At 45.9% G+C, this 23,036-nt stretch overlaps 1 protein-coding gene across 1 annotated transcript in view; it reads right to left on the reverse strand.

Annotated features, from left to right (window-relative positions):
• Nucleotides 1-10,976: 10,976 nt before the first annotated feature.
• xkr6b (XK, Kell blood group complex subunit-related family, member 6b) overlaps nucleotides 10,977-23,036 on the reverse strand; it is a 108,713-nt gene continuing 96,653 nt past the window's right edge. The window contains exons 2-3 of the mRNA XM_052524590.1: nucleotides 13,698-13,894; nucleotides 10,977-12,614 (exon numbers count right to left, since the gene is read on the reverse strand). Of these exons, the coding sequence (XP_052380550.1) occupies nucleotides 11,644-12,614; nucleotides 13,698-13,894 (1,168 nt within the window). The 3' untranslated portion in view covers nucleotides 10,977-11,643. The remainder of the gene's footprint in view (nucleotides 12,615-13,697; nucleotides 13,895-23,036) is intronic.

A 23,036-nucleotide genomic window follows, 5' to 3' on the forward strand; every position in this document is an offset into this window, starting at 1 on the left:
ACTACAGCTGTTATTATTATTATGATTCTATACCAGTTTCACTCTTTATGTTGTTATTGGTCTATGTCAAATAGGTTGTTTGGTGTTTAGTCGTCTCGGACATGCGTCCCAAAAGGCACCCTATTCCCTATATACAGTGCACTACTTTTGACCCGGGCCTGTATAGTGTACTAGTGTCTGGGCCCTTGTAGTGCACTACATAGGGAATAGGGTGTCATTTTGGGACATACGCTTGGTTATTGTACTGGGCACAAGATACAGAAAGACAACGTCATCTGGTGTAGTAGTTGTTGTTGGTGAAGCTGGCTGCCGTGGCTGGACAGGAGCACCCGGAGGAACAACAGCTAGCCCACCGTGGCTGGACAGGAGCACCCGGAGGAACAACAGCTAGCCCACCGTGGCTGGACAGGAGCACCCGGAGGAACAACAGCTAGCCCACCGTGGCTGGACAGGAGCACCCGGAGGAACAACAGCTAGCCCACCGTGGCTGGACAGGAGCACCCGGAGGAACAACAGCTAGCCCACCGTGGCTGGACAGGAGCACCCGGAGGAACAACAGCTAGCCCACCGTGGCTGGACAGGAGCACCCGGAGGAACAACAGCTAGCCCACCGTGGCTGGACAGGAGCACCCGGAGGAACAACAGCTAGCCCACCGTGGCTGGACAGGAGCACCCGGAGGAACAACAGCTAGCCCACCGTGGCTGGACAGGAGCACCCGGAGGAACAACAGCTAGCCCACCGTGGCTGGACAGGAGCACCCGGAGGAACAACAGCTAGCCCACCGTGGCTGGACAGGAGCACCCGGAGGAACAACAGCTAGCCCACCGTGGCTGGACAGGAGCACCCGGAGGAACAACAGCTAGCCCACCGTGGCTGGACAGGAGCACCCGGAGGAACAACAGCTAGCCCACCGTTGCTGTTCTCCTCTTGTTACCCTTGATGTGGGTCGTGACTGGTCCTTCTGTAGCTCAGTTGGTAGAGCATGGCGCTTGTAACGCCAGGGTATTGGGTTCGATTCCCGGGACCACCCATACGTAGAATGTATGCACACATGACTGTAAGTCGCTTTGGATAAAAGCGTCTGCTAAATGGCATATATTATTATTATTATTATTACTTTGGGGTGGACGTATTGGGGAGTCTTAAATGTTTCCTCAGCTAGTCTCTACCTGGGTGAAAGTTTGTGACCATGTACTGTGTATTCATGATCAATGTAATACAATAATATATAATATAATAATATATAATATGAAATAATAATATATAATATATAATAGAATAGTATATAATATATAATATAATACTATACAATATAATAGTATATCATATATAATATAATCATATATAATATAATCATATAGAATAGTATAAAATATATACTATACTATAATAATATATTATAATATATAATATATATAATATCATAATACATAATATAATAATATATAATACAACAATATATAATACATAATATAATAATATAATAATGTATAATATAATAATACATAATAATATATGATATAATATAATAATATATAATAATACATAATATAATAATATATAATATAATATAATAATATATAATATAATAATATATAATATAATAATATATAATAATACATAATATAATAATATATAATATAATATAATAATATATAATATAATAATATATAATAATACATAATATAATAATATATAATAATACATAATATAATAATATATACTATACTATAATAATATATAATATACTAATATATAATATAATAATATGTAATATAATATACTATAATGATATATGCCATTTAGCAGACACTTTTATCCAAAGCGTCAAGTGTACCTACCTTTTATATGTACTGGGTGGCGCCCGTGGGAATCGAACCCACAACCCTTGGCATTGCAAGTGTCATGCTCGCAAGCCACAAGACTACGTTTGGCCTCTGAGCTAAAGCCTATTCTGAAATGTGTCATTAGAAGAGCTGCATGAGTTAAATAATGATTCAACTACCCTGGTTTAAGGTGATGACATAAGCACCATAGAATGAAGAGTAACACAGCCATGCCATCTAGCGTTGAGTGGCAACAGGCTATGATGGCATACGGAGGGAATCACAGTGTATTTATCACCTGATGTTGATGTACATGCCTACAGTATATATCCCTAATTTAGACCTGAAGACACAATGTCACATATCCCTACAGTATACATCCCTAACCTACATGCCTTTATATTAGATATATCTAAAGGTTAGAGTGTTTAAGTTTTGTTTTTACAGGGTAAGATGGATGCACCATGGAATCAATGCCTACCAGGCAGCCAACTCACACAAAACACAACTCACACAAAACACACAGCCTCACACACGTGAGAGAAAAATGTAATAAAACATTTGGCGGTATCCCAGAAGACAACAGCTTACCAGAATGCATTGCAGTATGAGGAAGGATGGAGACCCGTGAGGACATGCCGTGTTTGCGGCCCAAATGGCACCCTATTCACTATGTAGTGCACTACCCATATAGGCCCTGGTCAAAACTAGTGCACTACCCCTATAGGCCCTGGTCAAAATTAGTGCACTACCCCTATAGGTCCTGGTCAAAACTAGTGCACTACCCCTATAGGCCCTGGTCAAAACTAGTGCACTACCCCTATAGACCCTGGTCAAAATTAGTGCACTAAATAGCCCATGACTGCGCCGAGAGACCCCTGAGTCATCTGGTTCAGTGGTCATGATCCTATTGGTCCTGAAAAACCAATCCCTGGTGTGTCTTGTTTGTTGATTTACTGAGGTTTTTGTTTACTACGGTGTAAAAGCTTGACTCTTCATTCTATTATATTCAGACAACATAAAAGGAAAAAGGATCACTGACTTTCAGACAAACATAAAAGAAGAAGTTGCATACCGACAGGAAGGAGTATTATACTGAGATTACCGAGTCTGACATTTAGCTGATCCAGTCACTCAATAATCATGGCTGAATGTCTTGTTTGTTGAACTGAGCCCTTTGTTTACTACGGTGTAAGATGGTGAATGGCTTCATTCTTATATTCCTACAACATAAAAGAAGAATGGTTGTAGTCTTATAGCCCTACACACCAAGATGGTGAATGGTTTAAACTTATATTACACACCAAGATGGTGAATGGTTGTAGTCTTATCCCTACACACCAAGATGGTGAATGGCTGTAGTCTTATAGCCCTACACACCAAGATGGTGAATGGTTGTAGTCTTATAGCCCTACACACCAAGATGGTGAATGGCTGTAGTCTTATAGCCCTACACACCAAGATGGTGAATGGCTGTAGTCTTATAGCCCTACACACCAAGATGGTGAATGGTTGTAGTCTTATAGCCCTACACACCAAGATGGTGAATGGTTGTAGTCTTATAGCCCTACACACCAAGATGGTGAATGGCTGTAGTCTTATAGCCCTACACACCAAGATGGTGAATGGTTGTAGTCTTATAGCCCTACACACCAAGATGGTGAATGGTTGTAGTCTTATAGCCCTACACACCAAGATGGTGAATGGTTGTAGTCTTATAGCCCTACACACCAAGATGGTGAATGGCTGTAGTCTTATAGCCCTACACACCAAGATGGTGAATGGCTGTAGTCTTATAGCCCTACACACCAAGATGGTGAATGGTTGTAGTCTTATAGCCCTACACACCAAGATGGTGAATGGTTGTAGTCTTATAGCCCTACACACCAAGATGGTGAATGGCTGTAGTCTTATAGCCCTACACACCAAGATGGTGAATGGCTGTAGTCTTATAGCCCTACACACCAAGATGGTGAATGGCTGTAGTCTTATAGCCCTACACACCAAGATGGTGAATGGCTGTAGTCTTATAGCCCTACACACCAAGATGGTGAATGGTTGTAGTCTTATAGCCCTACACACCAAGATGGTGAATGGTTGTAGTCTTATAGCCCTACACACCAAGATGGTGAATGGCTGTAGTCTTATAGCCCTACACACCAAGATGGTGAATGGCTGTAGTCTTATAGCCCTACACACCAAGATGGTGAATGGTTGTAGTCTTATAGCCCTACACACCAAGATGGTGAATGGCTGTAGTCTTATAGCCCTACACACCAAGATGGTGAATGGTTGTAGTCTTATAGCCCTACACACCAAGATGGTGAATGGCTGTAGTCTTATAGCCCTACACACCAAGATGGTGAATGGTTGTAGTCTTATAGCCCTACACACCAAGATGGTGAATGGTTGTAGTCTTATAGCCCTACACACCAAGATGGTGAATGGCTGTAGTCTTATAGCCCTACACACCAAGATGGTGAATGGTTGTAGTCTTATAGCCCTACACACCAAGATGGTGAATGGCTGTAGTCTTATAGCCCTACACACCAAGATGGTGAATGGCTGTAGTCTTATAGCCCTACACACCAAGATGGTGAATGGTTGTAGTCTTATAGCCCTACACACCAAGATGGTGAATGGCTGTAGTCTTATAGCCCTACACACCAAGATGGTGAATGGTTGTAGTCTTATAGCCCTACACACCAAGATGGTGAATGGCTGTAGTCTTATAGCCCTACACACCAAGATGGTGAATGGCTGTAGTCTTATAGCCCTACACACCAAGATGGTGAATGGCTGTAGTCTTATAGCCCTACACACCAAGATGGTGAATGGTTGTAGTCTTATAGCCCTACACACCAAGATGGTGAATGGCTGTAGTCTTATAGCCCTACACACCAAGATGGTGAATGGCTGTAGTCTTATAGCCCTACACACCAAGATGGTGAATGGCTGTAGTCTTATAGCCCTACACACCAAGATGGTGAATGGCTGTAGTCTTATAGCCCTACACACAGATATTTCAGCACCTCATTGCATCATTGCATGTCCTCACTTCAGTATCTCCAGTCATTCAGCCCTGCCCCCTCTGGTTAGTAACCAGGAAGTGAAGGTTGGCATGGCAACCCCTCTGTTCAGCATCCAGGAACAGAAAGTGAAGGTTGTCATGGGAACGGCACCATAGGAGGGGTGAAAGGGCAGAGCAGCAACCAGGGGTGGAGCCAAACCGTTGGCAAGACAACAGGGCTGTGTGAACGGGCTGGGTGAGAAACACACACACACACACACAGACAAACAACAAAAACCCACACACACACACACACGCACACACACATACACACATCCTTCCCTGTCACACGCTGTCCTCATATTCTTTTCCACCCCTGGCAAGACCCTCTCACCCCATCAGTCTCCTTCTCTCTCCACCCTGCTTGACCTCTAAACCTCAGCAGGTCACAGAGGGGTCAGAGTCAGAGAGAGGCTAGGTAGGTACCCCCCCCCATGACTAAGTCAGTACAGTACTAATGCTTACTTAACACTATTATCATGCCACACTGACACACAATGTCAAAACATACGTTATACCTAGACAACTGGTCATGTAAATGAACTAACTGGCAAACTAAATGCATTCATTCACCTTTTCCCATTTTTTTGTGCAGTAGCCTTCTCTGGAAATGAGTGTCAAGCTCCTATAGACCATTGACTCAGGAGTAGCTAGCTCCTATAGACCACAGACTCAGGAGTAGCTAGCTCCTATAGACCACAGACTCAGGAGTAGCTAGCTCCTATAGACCACAGACTCAGGAGTAGCTAGCTTCTATAGACCATAGACTCAGGAGTAGCTAGCTCCTATAGACCACAGACTCAGGAGTAGCTAGCTCCTATAGACCATAGACTCAGGAGTAGCTAGCTCCTATAGACCATTGACTCAGGAGTAGCTAGCTCCTATAGACCACAGACTCAGGAGTAGCTAGCTCCTATAGACCACAGACTCAGGAGTAGCTAGCTCCTATAGACCACAGACTCAGGAGTAGCTAGCTCCTATAGACCACAGACTCAGGAGTAGCTAGCTCCTATAGACCATAGACTCAGGAGTAGCTAGCTCCTATAGACCACAGACTCAGGAGTAGCTAGCTCCTATAGACCATTGACTCAGGAGTAGCTAGCTCCTATAGACCACAGACTCAGGAGTAGCTAGCTCCTATAGACCACAGACTCAGGAGTAGCTAGCTCCTATAGACCATAGGCTCAGGAGTAGCTAGCTCCTATAGACCATTGACTCAGGAGTAGCTAGCTCCTATAGACCACAGACTCAGGAGTAGCTAGCTCCTATAGACCACAGACTCAGGAGTAGCTAGCTCCTATAGACCATAGGCTCAGGAGTAGCTAGCTCCTATAGACCATAGACTCAGGAGTAGCTAGCTCCTATAGACCATGGACACAGGAGTAGCTAGCTCCTATAGACCACAGACTCAGGAGTAGCTAGCTCCTATAGACCATAGACTCAGGAGTAGCTAGCTCCTATAGACCACAGACTCAGAAGTAGCTAGCTCCTATAGACCATAGACTCAGGAGTAGCTAGCTCCTATAGACCACAGACTCAGAAGTAGCTAGCTCCTATAGACCATAGACTCAGGAGTAGCTAGCTCCTATAAACTCAGGAGTAGCTAGCCCCTATAAACTCAGGAGTAGCTAGCCCCTATAAACTCAGGAGAAGCTGGCCCCTATAGACTCAGGAGTAGCTAGCTCCAGTAGACTCAGGAGTAGCTAGCCCCTATAGACTCAGGAGTAGCCAGCCCCTATAGATTCAGGGGTAGTCAGCCCCTATAGATTCAGGAGTAGCCAGCCCCTATAGATTCAGGATTAGCCAGCCCCTGGAGACTCAGGAGTAGCTGGCCCCTATAGACTCAGGAGTAGCCAGCCCCTATAGACTCAGGAGTATCTGGCCCCTATAGACCATAGATTCAGGAGTAGCTAGATCCTATAAACTCAGGAGTAGCTGGCCCCTATAGACTCAGGAGTAGCCGGCCCCTATAGACTCAGGAGTAGCTGGCCCCTGGAGACTCAGGAGTAGCTGGCCCCTGGAGACTCAGGAGTAGCTAGCCCCTGGAGACTCAGGAGTAGCCGGCCCCTATAGACTCAGGAGTAGCTGGCCCCTGGAGACTCAGGAGTAGCTGGCCCCTGGAGCCTCAGGAGTAGCTAGCCCCTGGAGACTCAGGAGTAGCCAGCCCCTGGAGACTCAGGAGTATCTAGCCCCTTTAGACTCAGGAGTAGCTGGCCGCTCTAGATTCAGGAGTAGCTAGCCCCTCTAGACTCAGGAGTAGCCGGCCCCTATAGACTCAGGAGTAGCTGGCCCCTGGAGACTCAGGAGTAGCTGGCCCCTGGAGCCTCAGGAGTAGCTAGCCCCTGGAGCCTCAGGAGTAGCCAGCCCCTGGAGACTCAGGAGTATCTAGCCCCTTTAGACTCAGGAGTAGCTGGCCGCTCTAGACTCAGGAGTAGCTAGCCCCTCTAGACTCAGGAGTAGCCGGCCCCTATAAACTCAGGAGTAGCTAGCCCCTCTAGACTCAGGAGTAGCCAGCCCCTATAAACTCAGGAGTAGCTAGCCCCTCTAGACTCAGGAGTAGCCGGCCCCTATAAACTCAGGAGTAGCTAGCCCCTCTAGACTCAGGAGTAGCCAGCCCCTATAAACTCAGGAGTAGCTAGCCCCTCTAGACTCAGGAGTAGCCAGCCCCTATAAACTCAGGAGTAGTTAGCCCCTGTAGACTCAGGAGGGAACATGGCACACCTGTATGTATTGTATTGACTAGTCCTAGAGGTCAAGGAGCTAGGAGCTAGGAGCTAGGAGCTAGGGGAGACAGTACTATATGACATGTGATTTGGCTTTGTTTTGAACTGCTCTAGCAGTAGCCTGCACCGTTGACCTGTACTCCCTCGGCAGTATACCGTATACCGTTTAACACTCACTGCAAAGACGAATATACCGTTTAACACTCACTGCAATGACGAGTATACCGTTTAACACTCACTGCAATGACGAGTATACCGTTTAACACTCACTGCAATGACGAGTATACCGTTTAACACTCACTGCAACGTGTCGAGTATACCGTTTAACACTCACTGCAACGTGTCGAGTATACCGTTTAACACTCACTGCAATGACGAGTATACCGTTTAACACTCACTGCAATGACTAGTATACCGTTTAACACTCACTGCAACGTGTCGAGTATACCGTTTAACACTCACTGCAACGTGTCGAGTATACCGTTTAACACTCACTGCAACGTGTCGAGTATACCGTTTAACACTCACTGCAATGACTAGTATACCGTTTAACACTCACTGCAACGTGTCGAGTATACCGTTTAACACTCACTGCAACGACGAGTATACCGTTTAACACTCACTGCAACGTGTCGAGTATACCGTTTAACACTCACTGCAACGTGTCGAGTATACCGTTTAACACTCACTGCCACGTGTTGAGTAAAAAATAAATCACAAATAAAATATGGAGCATTCAGACAAAGTATCATCATTATCAGCAACGTTTTAACGAGTACAAACAGAAAAGGACCACAACAACAAGAGTGGTAAGTGTAACAACATGATAGAAATATGAACACATGCTTGACAACGTTTCTGTTTTCGGAAAACCTTCCCGACACGCATTTGCGCACCAATGAGCTTATTGTTCAACCTCGTACCTCCATGGTAAAACAAAAGGTGAGGTAGAAGAGAATGAAAGAGTGTGGAGGAGAAAGAGGGAGGGTGTGGTAGAGTACAGAACACTGATAGTATCTCTCCAGCAGCAGGGAATGCTGGAGGAATAGTGGAACAGCAGGGAATGCTGGAGGAATAGTGGAACAGCAGGGAATGCTGGAGGAATAGTGGAACAGCAGGGAATGCTGGAGGAATAGTGGAACAGCAGGGAATGCTGGAGGAATAGCGGAACAGCAGGGAATGCTGGAGGAATAGTGGAACAGCAGGGAATGCTGGAGGAATAGTGGAACTGCAGGGAATGCTGGAGGAATAGCAGAACAGCAGGGAATGCTGGAGGAATAGTGGAACAGCAGGGAATGCTGGAGGAATAGTGGGAACAGCAGGGAATGCTGGAGGAATAGTGGAACAGCAGGGAATGCTGGAGGAATAGTGGAACAGCAGGGAATGCTGGAGGAATAGTGGAACAGCAGGGAATGCTGGAGGAATAGCGGAACAGCAGGGAATGCTGGAGGAATAGTGGAACAGCAGGGAATGCTGGAGGAATAGCGGAACAGCAGGGAATGCTGGAGGAATAGTGGAACAGCAGGGAATGCTGGAGGAATAGCGGAACAGCAGGGAATGCTGGAGGAATAGTGGAACAGCAGGGAATGCTGGAGGAATAGTGGAACAGCAGGGAATGCTGGAGGAATAGTGGAACAGCAGGGAATGCTGGAGGAATAGTGGAACAGCAGGGAATGCTGGAGGAATAGCGGAACAGCAGGGAATGCTGGAGGAATAGTGGAACAGCAGGGAATGCTGGAGGAATAGCGGAACAGCAGGGAATGCTGGAGGAATAGTGGAACAGCAGGGAATGCTGGAGGAATAGTGGAACAGCAGGGAATGCTGGAGGAATAGTGGAACAGCAGGGAATGCTGGAGGAATAGCGGAACAGCAGGGAATGCTGGAGGAATAGTGGAACAGCAGGGAATGCTGGAGGAATAGTGGAACAGCAGGGAATGCTGGAGGAATAGCGGAACAGCAGGGAATGCTGGAGGAATAGCGGAACAGCAGGGAATGCTGGAGGAATAGTGGAACAGCAGGGAATGCTGGAGGAATAGTGGAACAGCAGGGAATGCTGGAGGAATAGGAATAGCGGAACAGCAGGGAATGCTGGAGAAATAGTGAATGCTGGAGGAATAGCGGAACAGCAGGGAATGCTGGAGGAATAGTGGAACAGCAGGGAATGCTGGAGGAATAGCGGAACAGCAGGGAATGCTGGAGGAATAGTGGAACAGCAGGGAATGCTGGAGGAATAGCGGAACAGCAGGGAATGCTGGAGGAATAGTGGAACAGCAGGGAATGCCTGCTGTCTCCCCCGTGACATCCATTATTATTTCATGTATTTTTCACATTTGACTTTATTCCTTTTCAGAATTTAGTTGTTTGTTTAAAAATAAAAAAATAAAACGAAAGCAAAGTTCTTTGGAATGTCATAACTCTGGGTTTTCTGGAAAGAAAGACACATTTCACCCGGTTGTGCTGTAAGAACACCTCTAAACGTTGTCTTCTGTGCTTCATAGCCTATGATTAGTGTCAAAACGAAATGCTTGTCTCATCTGGATCCAACTGAATTCACTGCCAGACAGGCATGTACCATAGATTAGGATTTCCCAACTCCGGTCCCCCAGTATCCCCCAAAACAGGACACGTTTGTAATGTAACCCCCCTCAAAAAAATAAAAAATAAAACATGATTCAACTTGTCAAGAGCTTGAAGATTAGAAGAAGAATCACTTGTGCTTGTCCGGGGGCCACATCCAACATGTGTTCAGTCGGTGGTGCCAGAGGACTGGAGCTGAGAAACGCTGCCATAGCTAGGCCACATCTAGCACGCTGTGACCGACTGCTACCAGCGGAGGCCCCTGTTTGTCATCGGTATCGGTGGAACTTCAAGGTCAGTTTAACCTTTTCGTCCGTCAAACAATGGAAGTGAGGGGCGAAGATAGAGCTGGTCCTAGACCTGTGCTTAGGGATAACCCGCTGCGGGAAGAATGGCATGATTACTCCACATTGTCCAAGGCTGGGGAGGCGATGGTCAACGTTCATAGTAGCATGTTGTGCAGACATTTAAAAAAATTAAAAAAATATAAAAAAAAGTCAAATTGTACCTGTGTGTTCCTTTTGTAATCTGACACCTGTCACCTGACAGCTTCTCAACTGCTTCTTTATTTGGTCTGATAGTCTGTCATCTATGTTCTTCCCTTAGAAGAGTTCCATTATGTAAAGATATGGCAGTTAGCTTAGTGTCGTGGTGCAGCTTCAACCCTCCTCCATCATTCCCATCAGGCATTGCACCGGGTCACATGACAGGAACAACATGTCCCCCGCCCCCACCCCACCCCACCCCACCACACAGGTAATATCATCATCATCAACACAGTATATGAAAACACTTGGTGGTTATAGAGTCATACACGCTCAGACAGACACACAGACAGATAACGTGGTTGATAACCAAGGACTTAAGAAATCAGATAGATCTTTTTCTCTGCATGTTTTGTTTTTCCAAAATAAAGTATGATTGTATTGTATTGTATTGTATTGTATTGTATTGTATTGTATAGTAGTCTTGACAGTTTCTTGGTAGAGTTCACAACACACACGCGCACACACGCACACACACACACACACACACACACACACACACACACACACACACACACACACACACACACACACACACACACACACACACACACACACACACACACACACACACACACACACACACACACACACACACACACACACACACACACACACAGGGGACTGGGACTGAGGGAAGGTAAAGAGTAAGAGCACCAAATGAAGACGTGGGGAGAAGATCCAATGAAAGAAAGAACAGAACTAGAGAGAGAGACAGAGAGAGAGAGAGACAGAGAGAGAGACAGAGAGAGAGAGAGAGACACAGAGAGAGAGAGAGAGAGAGAGAGAGAGAGAGAGAGACAGAGAGACAGAGAGAGAGAGACAGAGAGAGAGACAGAGAGAGAGAGACAGAGAGAGAGACAGAGAGAGAGAGTAGGAAGGAAGGAAGGAGAGTTTTCCTTCAGAGAGAGGACTCGTACTGCAGTAACTCATAGAGAAGAGGTCCATCCCTATACCTGATGCCCACCGCGTTGGGGCTGATGTACTGCAGTACGTTTATGGTCCTGCGCAGTCGCCGGTCCACAAAGTGTGCGTCCCAGGCCGGGTAGCGCTTTCTGGGCATGTCTATCTTTATGAGGGGCCCCTCTGGTCGGATGGGTCTCCCGGCCTCGTCCACCGGCTCCGTGGACCTCACCTGGAACACAGGCAGACAGGTGTCCGTGGCCGCTTCATAGTCTCCTTCATAGTCCCCTGCCATGGCCCGTGTCGGGGTGGCCTGGGAGCCTCTGGGACCCGGGGTGGGGGCCATGGGTTCGGCCTCAGGGGGCAGGGGGAGCCCCCACAGCAGTTCAGCGCAGCAGGACGAGGCCAGGACCCGGAGCCCTGGGCCCATGGGGTGCAGCACCCCGTAATACAGCACCATGCAGGCCACGCCCGAGGCGTAGCACAGGAAGACGCTGCAGAGGGCGGAGCCGGCGTAGGCGTCGGTGGTGGCGGGGTCGCGGTAGGCGTACCAGAGCGCGGTGAGCACGGCGTTCTCCAGTAGCACCACGGTGTAGTAGGTGACCATACGGTAGCGCGTCCGACCCTCTCTCACGTTGAACCAGCAGAACACATAGACCACGCCCACAACCATGTTAAACAGGACTTCCTCCCACTTGGACATGCAGAAGTCGGTGCCACCGTGGATTACCCAGAAGGCCATGGCGCACCAGTGCAGCACCACGAAGATGCCGAAGTAGAGATGGAACACGGAGGCGAACAGGGCGAAGGAGAGGACCCGGGAAGAGATGGTGAAGAGACGCCAGAACAGGTGTACCAGGGCCCCACGGTAGCTCAGACTCTTCTTGTCGTCACGGGAGTCACGCAGGAGCTTGTGATAGGAGGCCAGCACCCAGGACAGAGACAGCAGAGAGGCAAGCACAGACATACCTGGGGGAGAGGAGAGGGAGAGAGAGAGAGAGAGATAAGGGGAGTGAGAAAGAGAGAGACATAAAGGGGAGTGAGAGAGAGAGGAAAGAAGAGTGAGAAAGAGTGGGAGAGAGAGGGGGAGAGAGAGAGAGTACAGGGGAACAGAGAGAATGTGTGGGAGAGAGCGAGAGAGTGGCAGAGCAGAAAAAAGTAATGAACAGAGAGAACAATTAAGAGAGAGAGAGAGAGAGAGGGGGGGGGTAGAGAGAAGACAAGGTGATCATTTCTGTCTGAGTGAAATGAAGAATCAGTGTCTGCAGGACAGTCAAACTGTTTGATGATAAACTGGTGATAAATCATTTATGTAGAAAAAAACGCTGATTTATTCCTAGCCTTGACTCAAAGAATAATCTAATTAAACACATAATGCCATTTTAGCTAAATATTCTAATAAACTATTTAATGAAATATTGAACTAGCAAAACGTACATTTGAATATGCATATTCATTGCAGTGAACGAGTGAATCAAATTGTTACGCTCTAAAATAGTGTGATATTCAGAAACATTATTGATGGTTAAATCACACTACTTGTGCGGTTTCTATATTAGATTATTATTATTATTATTTCTTGTTTACTACACCAGTCCATTTTGATCGAGACATCAGCATAGCAGTCGATGCCCTGCTATCACCTGCAATATGAGAATTGGTCTGTCATTACCAGCTCCACAATAAATACACCGCTGTGATATAGTATATACTTCAACAATCAGAAAACTCAACGTTTGTTATTTGTTGTGACTGTAAGTCGCTTTGGATAAAAGCGTCTGCTAAATGGCATATATTATTATTATTATTATTATTATTATTATTATAATATTCCCCATATTAGTTTTCACACACGAAACAGTTTGAATCAAAATGGCACTTAATATCAAATTTCCAATGCATGTTTTGTGTCGAAATCGGAGAATGGGATATTCAGGAGTATCTTTTATACCTACAAGAAAGAATGAATGTTGAAAGTTTACTCACAAATATCAATAATAATTATTATATTTAACCCAACACAGAGCCCTGTGGAACCCCTATTCTTCTTACATTGCAGGGTCTCGGCCCGGTTTCTCTGGATCATGATACAGAGCTGCAGGACCAGCTGAGGAGCTGACTCCAGGAAGGTCTCCAGCAGACGCAGCATGTTGACGTCAGCGTACTCATACATCATGGCCCAGTAGAACCTCCTCTGGTTCTCCTTCCGACGATGACTCTGGATGCCCAGGTACATGGTACGGATGTACCTGACAGAGGAGACATGGAGAGAAAGAGAGAGAAAGATATTTAACCCAACACAGAGCCCTGTGGAACCCCTATTCTTCTTACAATGCAGGGTCTCGGCCCGGTTCCTCTGGATCATGGGACCTGGAGAGAAAGAGAGAGAAAGGAAAGAAGGAAGGAAGGAAGGAAGGAAGGAAGGAAGGAAGGAAGGAAGGAAGGAAGGAAGGAAGGAAGGAAGGAAGGGTAGAAGAGGGGAGATTAAGTCTAGTTCAGAGGTTTTCAAACTGGGGTTTTTTATTAACATTTTGGGGGGAGATATTTTGTGGAATTTTTTTAATATCGCTAGCTGACACAGAATACCATCGTGGATACCGTTATTGTGTCCAGTATGAAGGAACTTATAGCTAGTTTCACGAGCCAATGCTAACTAGCATCAGCACAATGACTAGAAGTCAACAGGAACAGTTTTTATTTTTTTATTTTTTTATTTCACCTTTATTTAACCAGGTAGGCTAGTTGAGAGCAAGTTCTCATTTGCAACTGCGACCTGGCCAAGATAAAGCATAGCAGTGTGAACAGACAACACAGAGTTACACATGGAGTAAACAATTAACTAGTCAATAACACAGTAGAAAAAAATGGGCAATCTATATACAATGTGTGCAAAAGGCATGAGGAGGTAGGCGAATAATACAATTTTGCAGATTAACACTGGAGTGATAAATGATCAGATGGGCATGTACAGGTAGAGATATTGGTGATATTGGTGTGCAAAAGAGCAGAAAAGTAAATAAATAAAAACAGTATAAAAACAGTATGGGAATGAGGCAGGTGAATAAGGGTGAGCTATTTACCTATAGACTATGTACAGCTGCAGCGATCGGTTAGCTGCTCGGATAGCTGATGTTTGAAGTTGGTGAGGGAGATAAAGTCTCCAACTTCAGCGATTTTTGCAATTCGTTCCAGTCACAGGCAGCAGAGTACTGGAACGAAAGGCGGCAAATGAGGTGTTGGCTTTAGGGATGATCAGTGAGATACACCTGCTGGAGCGCGTGCTACGGATGGGTGTTGCCATCGTGACCAGTGAACTGAGATAAGGCGGAGCTTTACCTAGCATGGACTTGTAAATGACCTGGAGCCAGTGGGTCTGGCGACGAATATGTAGTGAGGGCCAGCCGACTAGAGCATACAAGTCGCAGTGGTGGGTGGTATAAGGTGCTTTAGTGACAAAACGGATGGCACTGTGATAGACTGCATCCAGTTTGCTGAGTAGAGTGTTGGAAGCCATTTTGTAGATGACATCGCCGAAGTCGAGGATCGGTAGGATAGTCAGTTTTACTAGGTAAGCTTGGCAGCGTGAGTGAAGGAGGCTTTGTTGCGGAATAGAAAGCCGACTCTGGATTTGATTTTTGATTGGAGATGTTTGATGTGAGTCTGGAAGGAGAGTTTGCAGTCTAGCCAGACACCTAGGTACTTATAGATGTCCACATATTCAAGGTTGGAACCATCCAGGGTGGTGATGCTAGTCGGGCATGCAGGTGCAGGCAGCGATCGGTTGAAAAGCATGCATTTGGTTTTACTCGCGTTTAAGAGCAGTTGGAGGCCACGGAAGGAGTGCTGTATGGCATTGAAGCTCGTTTGGAGGTTTGATAGCACAGTGTCCAATGACGGGCCGAAAGTATATAGAATGGTGTCGTCTGCGTAGAGGTGGATCAGGGAATCGCCCGCAGCAAGAGCAACATCATTGATATATACAGAGAAAAGAGTCGGCCCGAGAATTGAACCCTGTGGCACCCCCATAGAGACTGCCAGAGGACCGGACAGCATGCCCTCTGATTTGACACACTGAACTCTGTCTGCAAAGTAATTGGTGAACCAGGCAAGGCAGTCATCCGAAAAACCGAGGCTGTTGAGTCTGCCGATAAGAATTTGGTGATTGACAGAGTCGAAAGCCTTGGCGAGGTCGATGAAGACGGCTGCACAGTACTGTCTTTTATCGATGGCGGTTATGATATCATTTAGTACCTTGAGTGTGGCTGAGGTGCACCCGTGACCGGCTCGGAAACCAGATTGCACAGCGGAGAAGGTACGGTGGGATTCGAGATGGTCAGTGACCTGTTTGTTGACTTGGCTTTCGAAGACCTTAGATAGGCAGGGCAGGATGGATATAGGTCTATAGCAGTTTGGGTCCAGGGTGTCTCCTCCTTTGAAGAGGGGGATGACTGCGGCAGCTTTCAATCCTTGGGGATCTCAGACGATATGAAAGAGAGGTTGAACAGGCTGGTGATAGGGGTTGCGACAATGGCGGCAGATAGTTTCAGAAATAGCGGGTCCAGATTGTCAAGCCCAGCTGATTTGTACGGGTCCAGGTTTTGCAGCTCTTTCAGAACATCTGCTATCTGGATTTGGGTAAAGGAGAACCTGGAGAGGCTTGGGTGAGGAACTACGGGGCGGAGCTGTTGGCCGAGGTTGGAGTAGCCAGGCGGAAGGCATGGCCAGCCGTTGAGAAGTGCTTATTGAAGTTTTCGATAATCATGGATTTATCGGTGGAGACCGTGTTTCCTAGCCTCAGTGCAGTGGGCAGCTGAGAGGAGGTGCTCTTGTTCTCCATGGACTTCACAGTGTCCCAGAACTTTTGGAGTTGGAGCTACAGGATGCAAACTTTTGCCTGAAGAAGCTGGCCTTAGCTTTCCTGACTGACTGCGTGTATTGGTTCCTGACTTCCCTGAACAGTTGCATATCACGGGGGCTATTCGATGCTATTGCAGTCCGCCACAGGATGTTTTTGTGCTGGTCGAGGGCAGTCAGGTCTGGGGTGAACCAAGGGCTGTATCTGTTCTTGGTTCTGCATTTTTGAACGGAGCATGCTTATCCAAAATGGTGAGGAAGTTACTTTTAAAGAATGACCAGGCATCCTCAACTGACGGGATGAGGTCAATGTCCTTCCAGGATACACGGGCCAGGTCGATTAGAAAGGCCTGCTCACAGAAGTGTTTTAGGGAGCGTTTGACAGTGATGAGGGTGGTCGTTTGACTGCGGCTCCGTGGCGGATACAGGCGATGAGGCAGTGATCGCTGAGATCCTGGTTGAAGACAGCGGAGGTATATTTGGAGGGCCAGTTGGTCAGGATGACGTCTATGAGGGTGCCCTTGTTTACAGAGTTAGGGTTGTACCTGGTGGGTTCCTTGATGATTTGCGTGAGATTGAGGGCATCTAGCTTAGATTGTAGGACTGCCGGGGTGTTAAGCATATCCCAGTTTAGGTCACCTAACAGGACAAACTCTGAAGCTAGATGGGGGCGATCAATTCACAAATGGTGTCCAGGGCACAGCTGGGAGCTGACGGGGGTCGGTAGCAGGCGGCAACAGTGAGAGACTTGTTTCTGGAGAGAGTAATTTTCAAAATTAGTAGTTCAAACTGTTTGGGTATGGACCTGGAAAGTATGACATTACTTTGCAGGCTATCTCTGCAGTAGACTGCGACTCCGCCCCCTTTGGCAGTTCTATCTTGACGGAAGATGTTATAGTTGGGTATGGAAATCTCTGAATTTTTGGTGGCCTTCCTGAGCCAGGATTCAGACACGGCAAGGACATCAGGGTTAGCAGAGTGTGCTAAAGCAGTGAGTAAAACAAACTTAGGGAGGAGGCTTCTGATGTTGACATGCATAAAACCAAGACTTTTCGATCACAGAAGTCAACAAATGAGGGTACCTGGGGACATGCAGGGCCTGGGTTTACCTCCACATCACCCGCGGAACAGAGAAGGAGTAGTATGAGGGTGCGGCTAAAGGCTATCAAAACTGGTCGCCTAGAGCGTTGGGGGCAGAGGATAAGAGGAGCAGGTTTCTGGGCATGGTAGAATATATTCAGGGCATAATGCGCAGACAGGGGTATGGTGGGGTGCGGGTACAGCGGAGGTAAGCCCAGGCACTGGGTGATGATGAGAGAGGTTGTATCTCTGGACATGCTGGTTGTAATGGGTGAGGTCACCGCATGTGTGGGGGTGGGACAAAGGAGGTAACAGGGGTATGCAGAGTGGATCTAGGGGCTCCATTGTGAACTAAAACAATGATAACTAACCTGAACAACAGTATACAAGGCATATTGACATTTGGGAGAGACATACAGCGAGGTATACAGTAATCACAGGTGTTGAATTGGGAAAGCTAGCTAAAAACAGTAGGCGAGGCTAATCAGCTAGCACAACAAACAGCAGGTAAAATGGCGTTGACTAGGCAACTGGGTCGACAGATAAAACAAACAAGCAGAATGGAGTACCGTGATTAATGGACAGTCCAGCGTGCGTCAGCTATGTAGCCAAGAGATCAGTGTCCAGGGGGCAGCGGTGGATGGGCAGGGAAGCTGGGCTGGCGAGTGTTATCCAGGTTTTAAAAAAAAAACTAACAATGACTAAATAGCTTGTAGCTAGTTAGCTGGTTAGCGTCTGGAGGTTCTTGAGTGTGTCATAAAAATAAAATAAAAATTAAAGGTGATAGCGATTCCGTATCACAGTGGGTGAGGCAGGTTTCCGGAAGGTATAAACAAAATAAAAATCAAAGAGAGATAGAAAGTAAATGGGTTCAGAGTGTTTAGAACGCAGTGAGCCAGATGGTTAGCAGGCCTGTGCTAACAAGCTAACAGTTCGTAGGCCGGGCTAGACAAGCTAACCGTTAGCAGGCCGAATTAGCAAGCAGGGAGATAGCGAGGGCTAGAGAGCTAACCTTTGGGGGACGTCGCGATGGGGTGAGTCTGTTTATTCCTCTTCTTGCGGTGACATCGACAGACCGGTCGTGGGCCCGGGTAATTGTAGCCCAGGATTATGCTACAGGAGCTCTAATGCGCTGGGTGAGCTGGAGACACAGCGTTTCAGAAAGCTCGCGGGCCTTGGCCAGCAGATGGATCTTTGGCGATGTCGCAACGAAAAAGCCTGTTGAAACCACCTCGGACGATTATGTCGGCGGACCAGTCGTGATGGATCGGCGGGGCTCCGTGTCGGCAGTAAAGGGTCCAGGCCAATTGGCAAAAGAGGTATTGTTGGGCCTCTTCGGCTAGTCGGGAGATGGGCTTAGCTCAAGGCTAACTGTAGCTTGTTTTGGGACAGAGACGTTAGCCAGGAGTAGCCACTCGGATTGCAGCTAGCTAGTTGCGATGATCCGTGTAAGGTTCAGAGCTTGCGGTAGGAATCCGGAGATGTGGTAGAGAAAGAGCAGTCTGATATGCTCTGGGTTGATGTCGCGCTGGTGTCCTAGTTAGCTTTGAAGACCGCTAGCAATGGCTAACTGAGTAGTAGCTAGTTAGCTGGCTAGCTTCTGACGGTTCTAAAGTAAAGTATAGAAAAAGCAGATCCGTACCACATTGGGTGATGCGGGTTGCAGGAGAGTATATTCAGCTCTAGTTTGAAAGTGAGATTAAAATATGTACGAAATATATACAGAAAAAAACCTAAGAAAACTATATTTACACTAGACAGGACGGGACAAGACAAAACACACGTCCGATTGCTACGCCATCTTGGAAGATAGATGTTAGCACGTTATCTATTTTTGTTCATTCCGACTCTGGGGAAGTAAAGGGCTTCATTGGCAAAATCTCAAACTGTCTTGAATATGGTGGAAATTACAGTCAGTGGAGCTACTAAGTCGTAATTTCGGGATGGAAAAACACAGCAAAAAACCTACTTAAGCAACCTGTCAAATGCATCCACAGTTTGAACTGTACAGGAAGGTGTGAGAACAGGTATTTTTTTTTAAATAAAAAATACTCAATCCATGGTTGAGTTTTTCTAGTCTATATCAGTTTTCTCAATCCTGGTCCCCAGTTTCGTTCTGTCCTCTAGCACTCTCAATCCTGGTCCCCAGTTTCTTTCTGTCCTCTAGCACTCTCAATCCTGGTCCCCAGTTTCTTTCTGTCCTCTAGCACTCTCAATCCTGGTCCCCAGTTTCTTTCTGTCCTCTTAGCACTCTCAATCCTGGTCCCCAGTTTCTTTCTGTCCTCTAGCACTCTCAATCCTGGTCCCCAGTTTCTTTCTGTCCTCTAGCACTCTCAATCCTGGTCCCCAGTTTCTTTCTGTCCTCTAGCACTCTCAATCCTGGTCCCCAGTTTCTTTCTGTCCTCTAGCACTCTCAATCCTGGTCCCCAGTTTCGTTCTGTCCTCTAGCACTCTCAATCCTGGTCCCCAGTTTCGTTCTGTCCTCTAGCACTCTCAATCCTGGTCCCCAGTTTCTTTCTGTCCTCTAGCACTCTCAATCCTGGTCCCCAGTTTCTTTCTGTCCTCTAGCACTCTCAATCCTGGTCCCCAGTTTATTTCTGTCCTCTAGCACTCTCAATCCTGGTCCCCAGTTTCTTTCTGTCCTCTAGCACTCTCAATCCTGGTCCCCAGTTTCTTTCTGTCCTCTAGCACTCTCAATCCTGGTCCCCAGTTTCGTTCTGTCCTCTAGCACTCTCAATCCTGGTCCCCAGTTTCGTTCTGTCCTCTAGCACTCTCAATCCTGGTCCCCAGTTTCTTTCTGTCCTCTAGCACTCTCAATCCTGGTCCCCAGTTTCTTTCTGTCCTCTAGCACTCTCAATCCTGGTCCCCAGTTTCGTTCTGTCCTCTAGCACTCTCAATCCTGGTCCCCAGTTTCTTTCTGTCCTCTAGCACTCTCAATCCTGGTCCCCAGTTTCGTTCTGTCCTCTAGCACTCTCAATCCTGGTCCCCAGTTTCGTTCTGTCCTCTAGCACTCTCAATCCTGGTCCCCAGTTTCGTTCTGTCCTCTAGCACTCTCAATCCTGGTTCCCGGTTTCTTTCCGTCCTCTAGCACTCACCCACTTGACTCAACTAATCAACTCCTCATTTAGTCTTTGATTTGAATCAGTTGTGTGAGAAAAACTTAATCCACGGTGACGTTCAGCAGCTATCTACATGTAGTACTGTAGCGCTGTGACTAATAGTCCTGCATTAAAACGTCGCTACGTCGTCAGTCTTCCCGAACTACTTGTATGCGCCAAATACAAGTGTAAACTTTTACCGTGAAATGTTTACTTACGAGACCTTTTCCAACAATGCAGAGTTTAAAAAAGTAAGAAAATAAACAAATAGCTCAAAAGAAAATAGTAACACGATAAAATAACAATAATGAGGCCTTATACATGTATACATATACAATAACTATATACATGCTACATACAAGGAGTACCTGTAATGAGTCAGTGTACTGGGGGGCGAGGTAGTTGGGGTTGGTGATGGAGGTGATTCACATCTAGGTTTGGTTCAATGATTGATTAGAGTACTATGTACATGTAGGTTTGGTGATTGATTAGAGTACTATGTACATGTAGGTTTGGTGATTGATTAGAGTACTATGTACATGTAGGTTTGGTTCAATGATTGATTAGAGTACTATGTACATGTAGGTTTGGTTCGGTGATTGATTAGAGTACTATGTACATGTAGGTTTGGTTCGGTGATTGATTAGAGTACTATGTACATGTAGGTTTGGTGATTGATTAGAGTACTATGTACATGTAGGTTTGGTTCAATGATTGATTAGAGTACTATGTACATGCAGGTTTGATTCGGTGATTGATTAGAGTACTATGTACATGTAGGTTTGGTTCGGTGATTGATTAGAGTACTATGTACATGTAGGTTTGGTTCGGTGATTGATTAGAGTACTATGTACATATAGGTTTGGTTCGGTGATTGATTAGAGTACTATGTACATGTAGGTTTGGTTCGGTGATTGATTAGAGTACTATGTACATGTAGGTTTGGTTCGGTGATTGATTAGAGTACTATGTACATGTAGGTTTGGTTCGGTGATTGATTAGAGTACTATGTACATGTAGGTTTGGTTCGGTGATTGATTAGAGTACTATGTACATGTAGGTTTGGTTCGGTGATTGATTAGAGTACTATGTACATGTAGGTTTGGTTCGGTGATTGATTAGAGTACTATGTACATATAGGTTTGGTTCGGTGATTGATTAGAGTACTATGTACATGTAGGTTTGGTTCAATGATTGATTAGAGTACTATGTACATGTAGGTTTGGTTCGGTGATTGATTAGAGTACTATGTACATGTAGGTTTGGTTCGGTGATTGATTAGAGTACTATGTACATGTAGGTTTGGTGATTGATTAGAGTACTATGTACATGTAGGTTTGGTTCAATGATTGATTAGAGTACTATGTACATGTAGGTTTGATTCGGTGATTGATTAGAGTACTATGTACATGTAGGTTTGGTTCGGTGATTGATTAGAGTACTATGTACATGTAGGTTTGGTTCGGTGATTGATTAGAGTACTATGTACATGTAGGTTTGGTTCGGTGATTGATTAGAGTACTATGTACATGTAGGTTTGGTTCGGTGATTGATTAGAGTACTATGTACATATAGGTTTGGTTCGGTGATTGATTAGAGTACTATGTACATGTAGGTTTGGTTCGGTGATTGATTAGAGTACTATGTACATGTAGGTTTGGTTCGGTGATTGATTAGAGTACTATGTACATGTAGGTTTGGTTCGGTGATTGATTAGAATACTATGTACATATAGGTTTGGTTCGGTGATTGATTAGAGTACTATGTACATGTAGGTTTGGTTCGGTGATTGATTAGAGTACTATGTACATGTAGGTTTGGTTCGGTGATTGATTAGAGTACTATGTACATGTAGGTTTGGTTCGGTGATTGATTAGAGTACTATGTACATGTAGGTTTGGTTCGGTGATTGATTAGAGTACTATGTACATGTAGGTTTGGTTCGGTGATTGATTAGAGTACTATGTACATGTAGGTTTGGTTCGGTGATTGATTAGAGTACTATGTACATGTAGGTTTGGTTCGGTGATTGATTAGAGTACTATGTACATGTAGGTTTGGTTCGGTGATTGATTAGAGTACTATGTACATGTAGGTAGGGGGTGAAAAGCAGAATGTCCGGGTAGCCATTTAATTAATTGTTCAGCAGTCTTATGACCTTGGAGAAGAATGAGAAGATGCAGCCAATCAATATGCTCTCAATGGTGCAGCTGTATAATTTTTTGAGGAACTGAGGGCCAGTACCAAATCTTCTCAGCCTCCTGAGGGGGGAAGAGATGTTGTCGTGCCCTCTTCACTACTCTGTTGGTGTGTTTGGACCATGATTGGTCCTTAGCGATGTGCTCTCAACGGGTCTCCA

Source organism: Oncorhynchus keta, chromosome 8 (assembly GCF_023373465.1).
Source record: "Oncorhynchus keta strain PuntledgeMale-10-30-2019 chromosome 8, Oket_V2, whole genome shotgun sequence".
Lineage (NCBI taxonomy): Eukaryota > Metazoa > Chordata > Actinopteri > Salmoniformes > Salmonidae > Oncorhynchus > Oncorhynchus keta.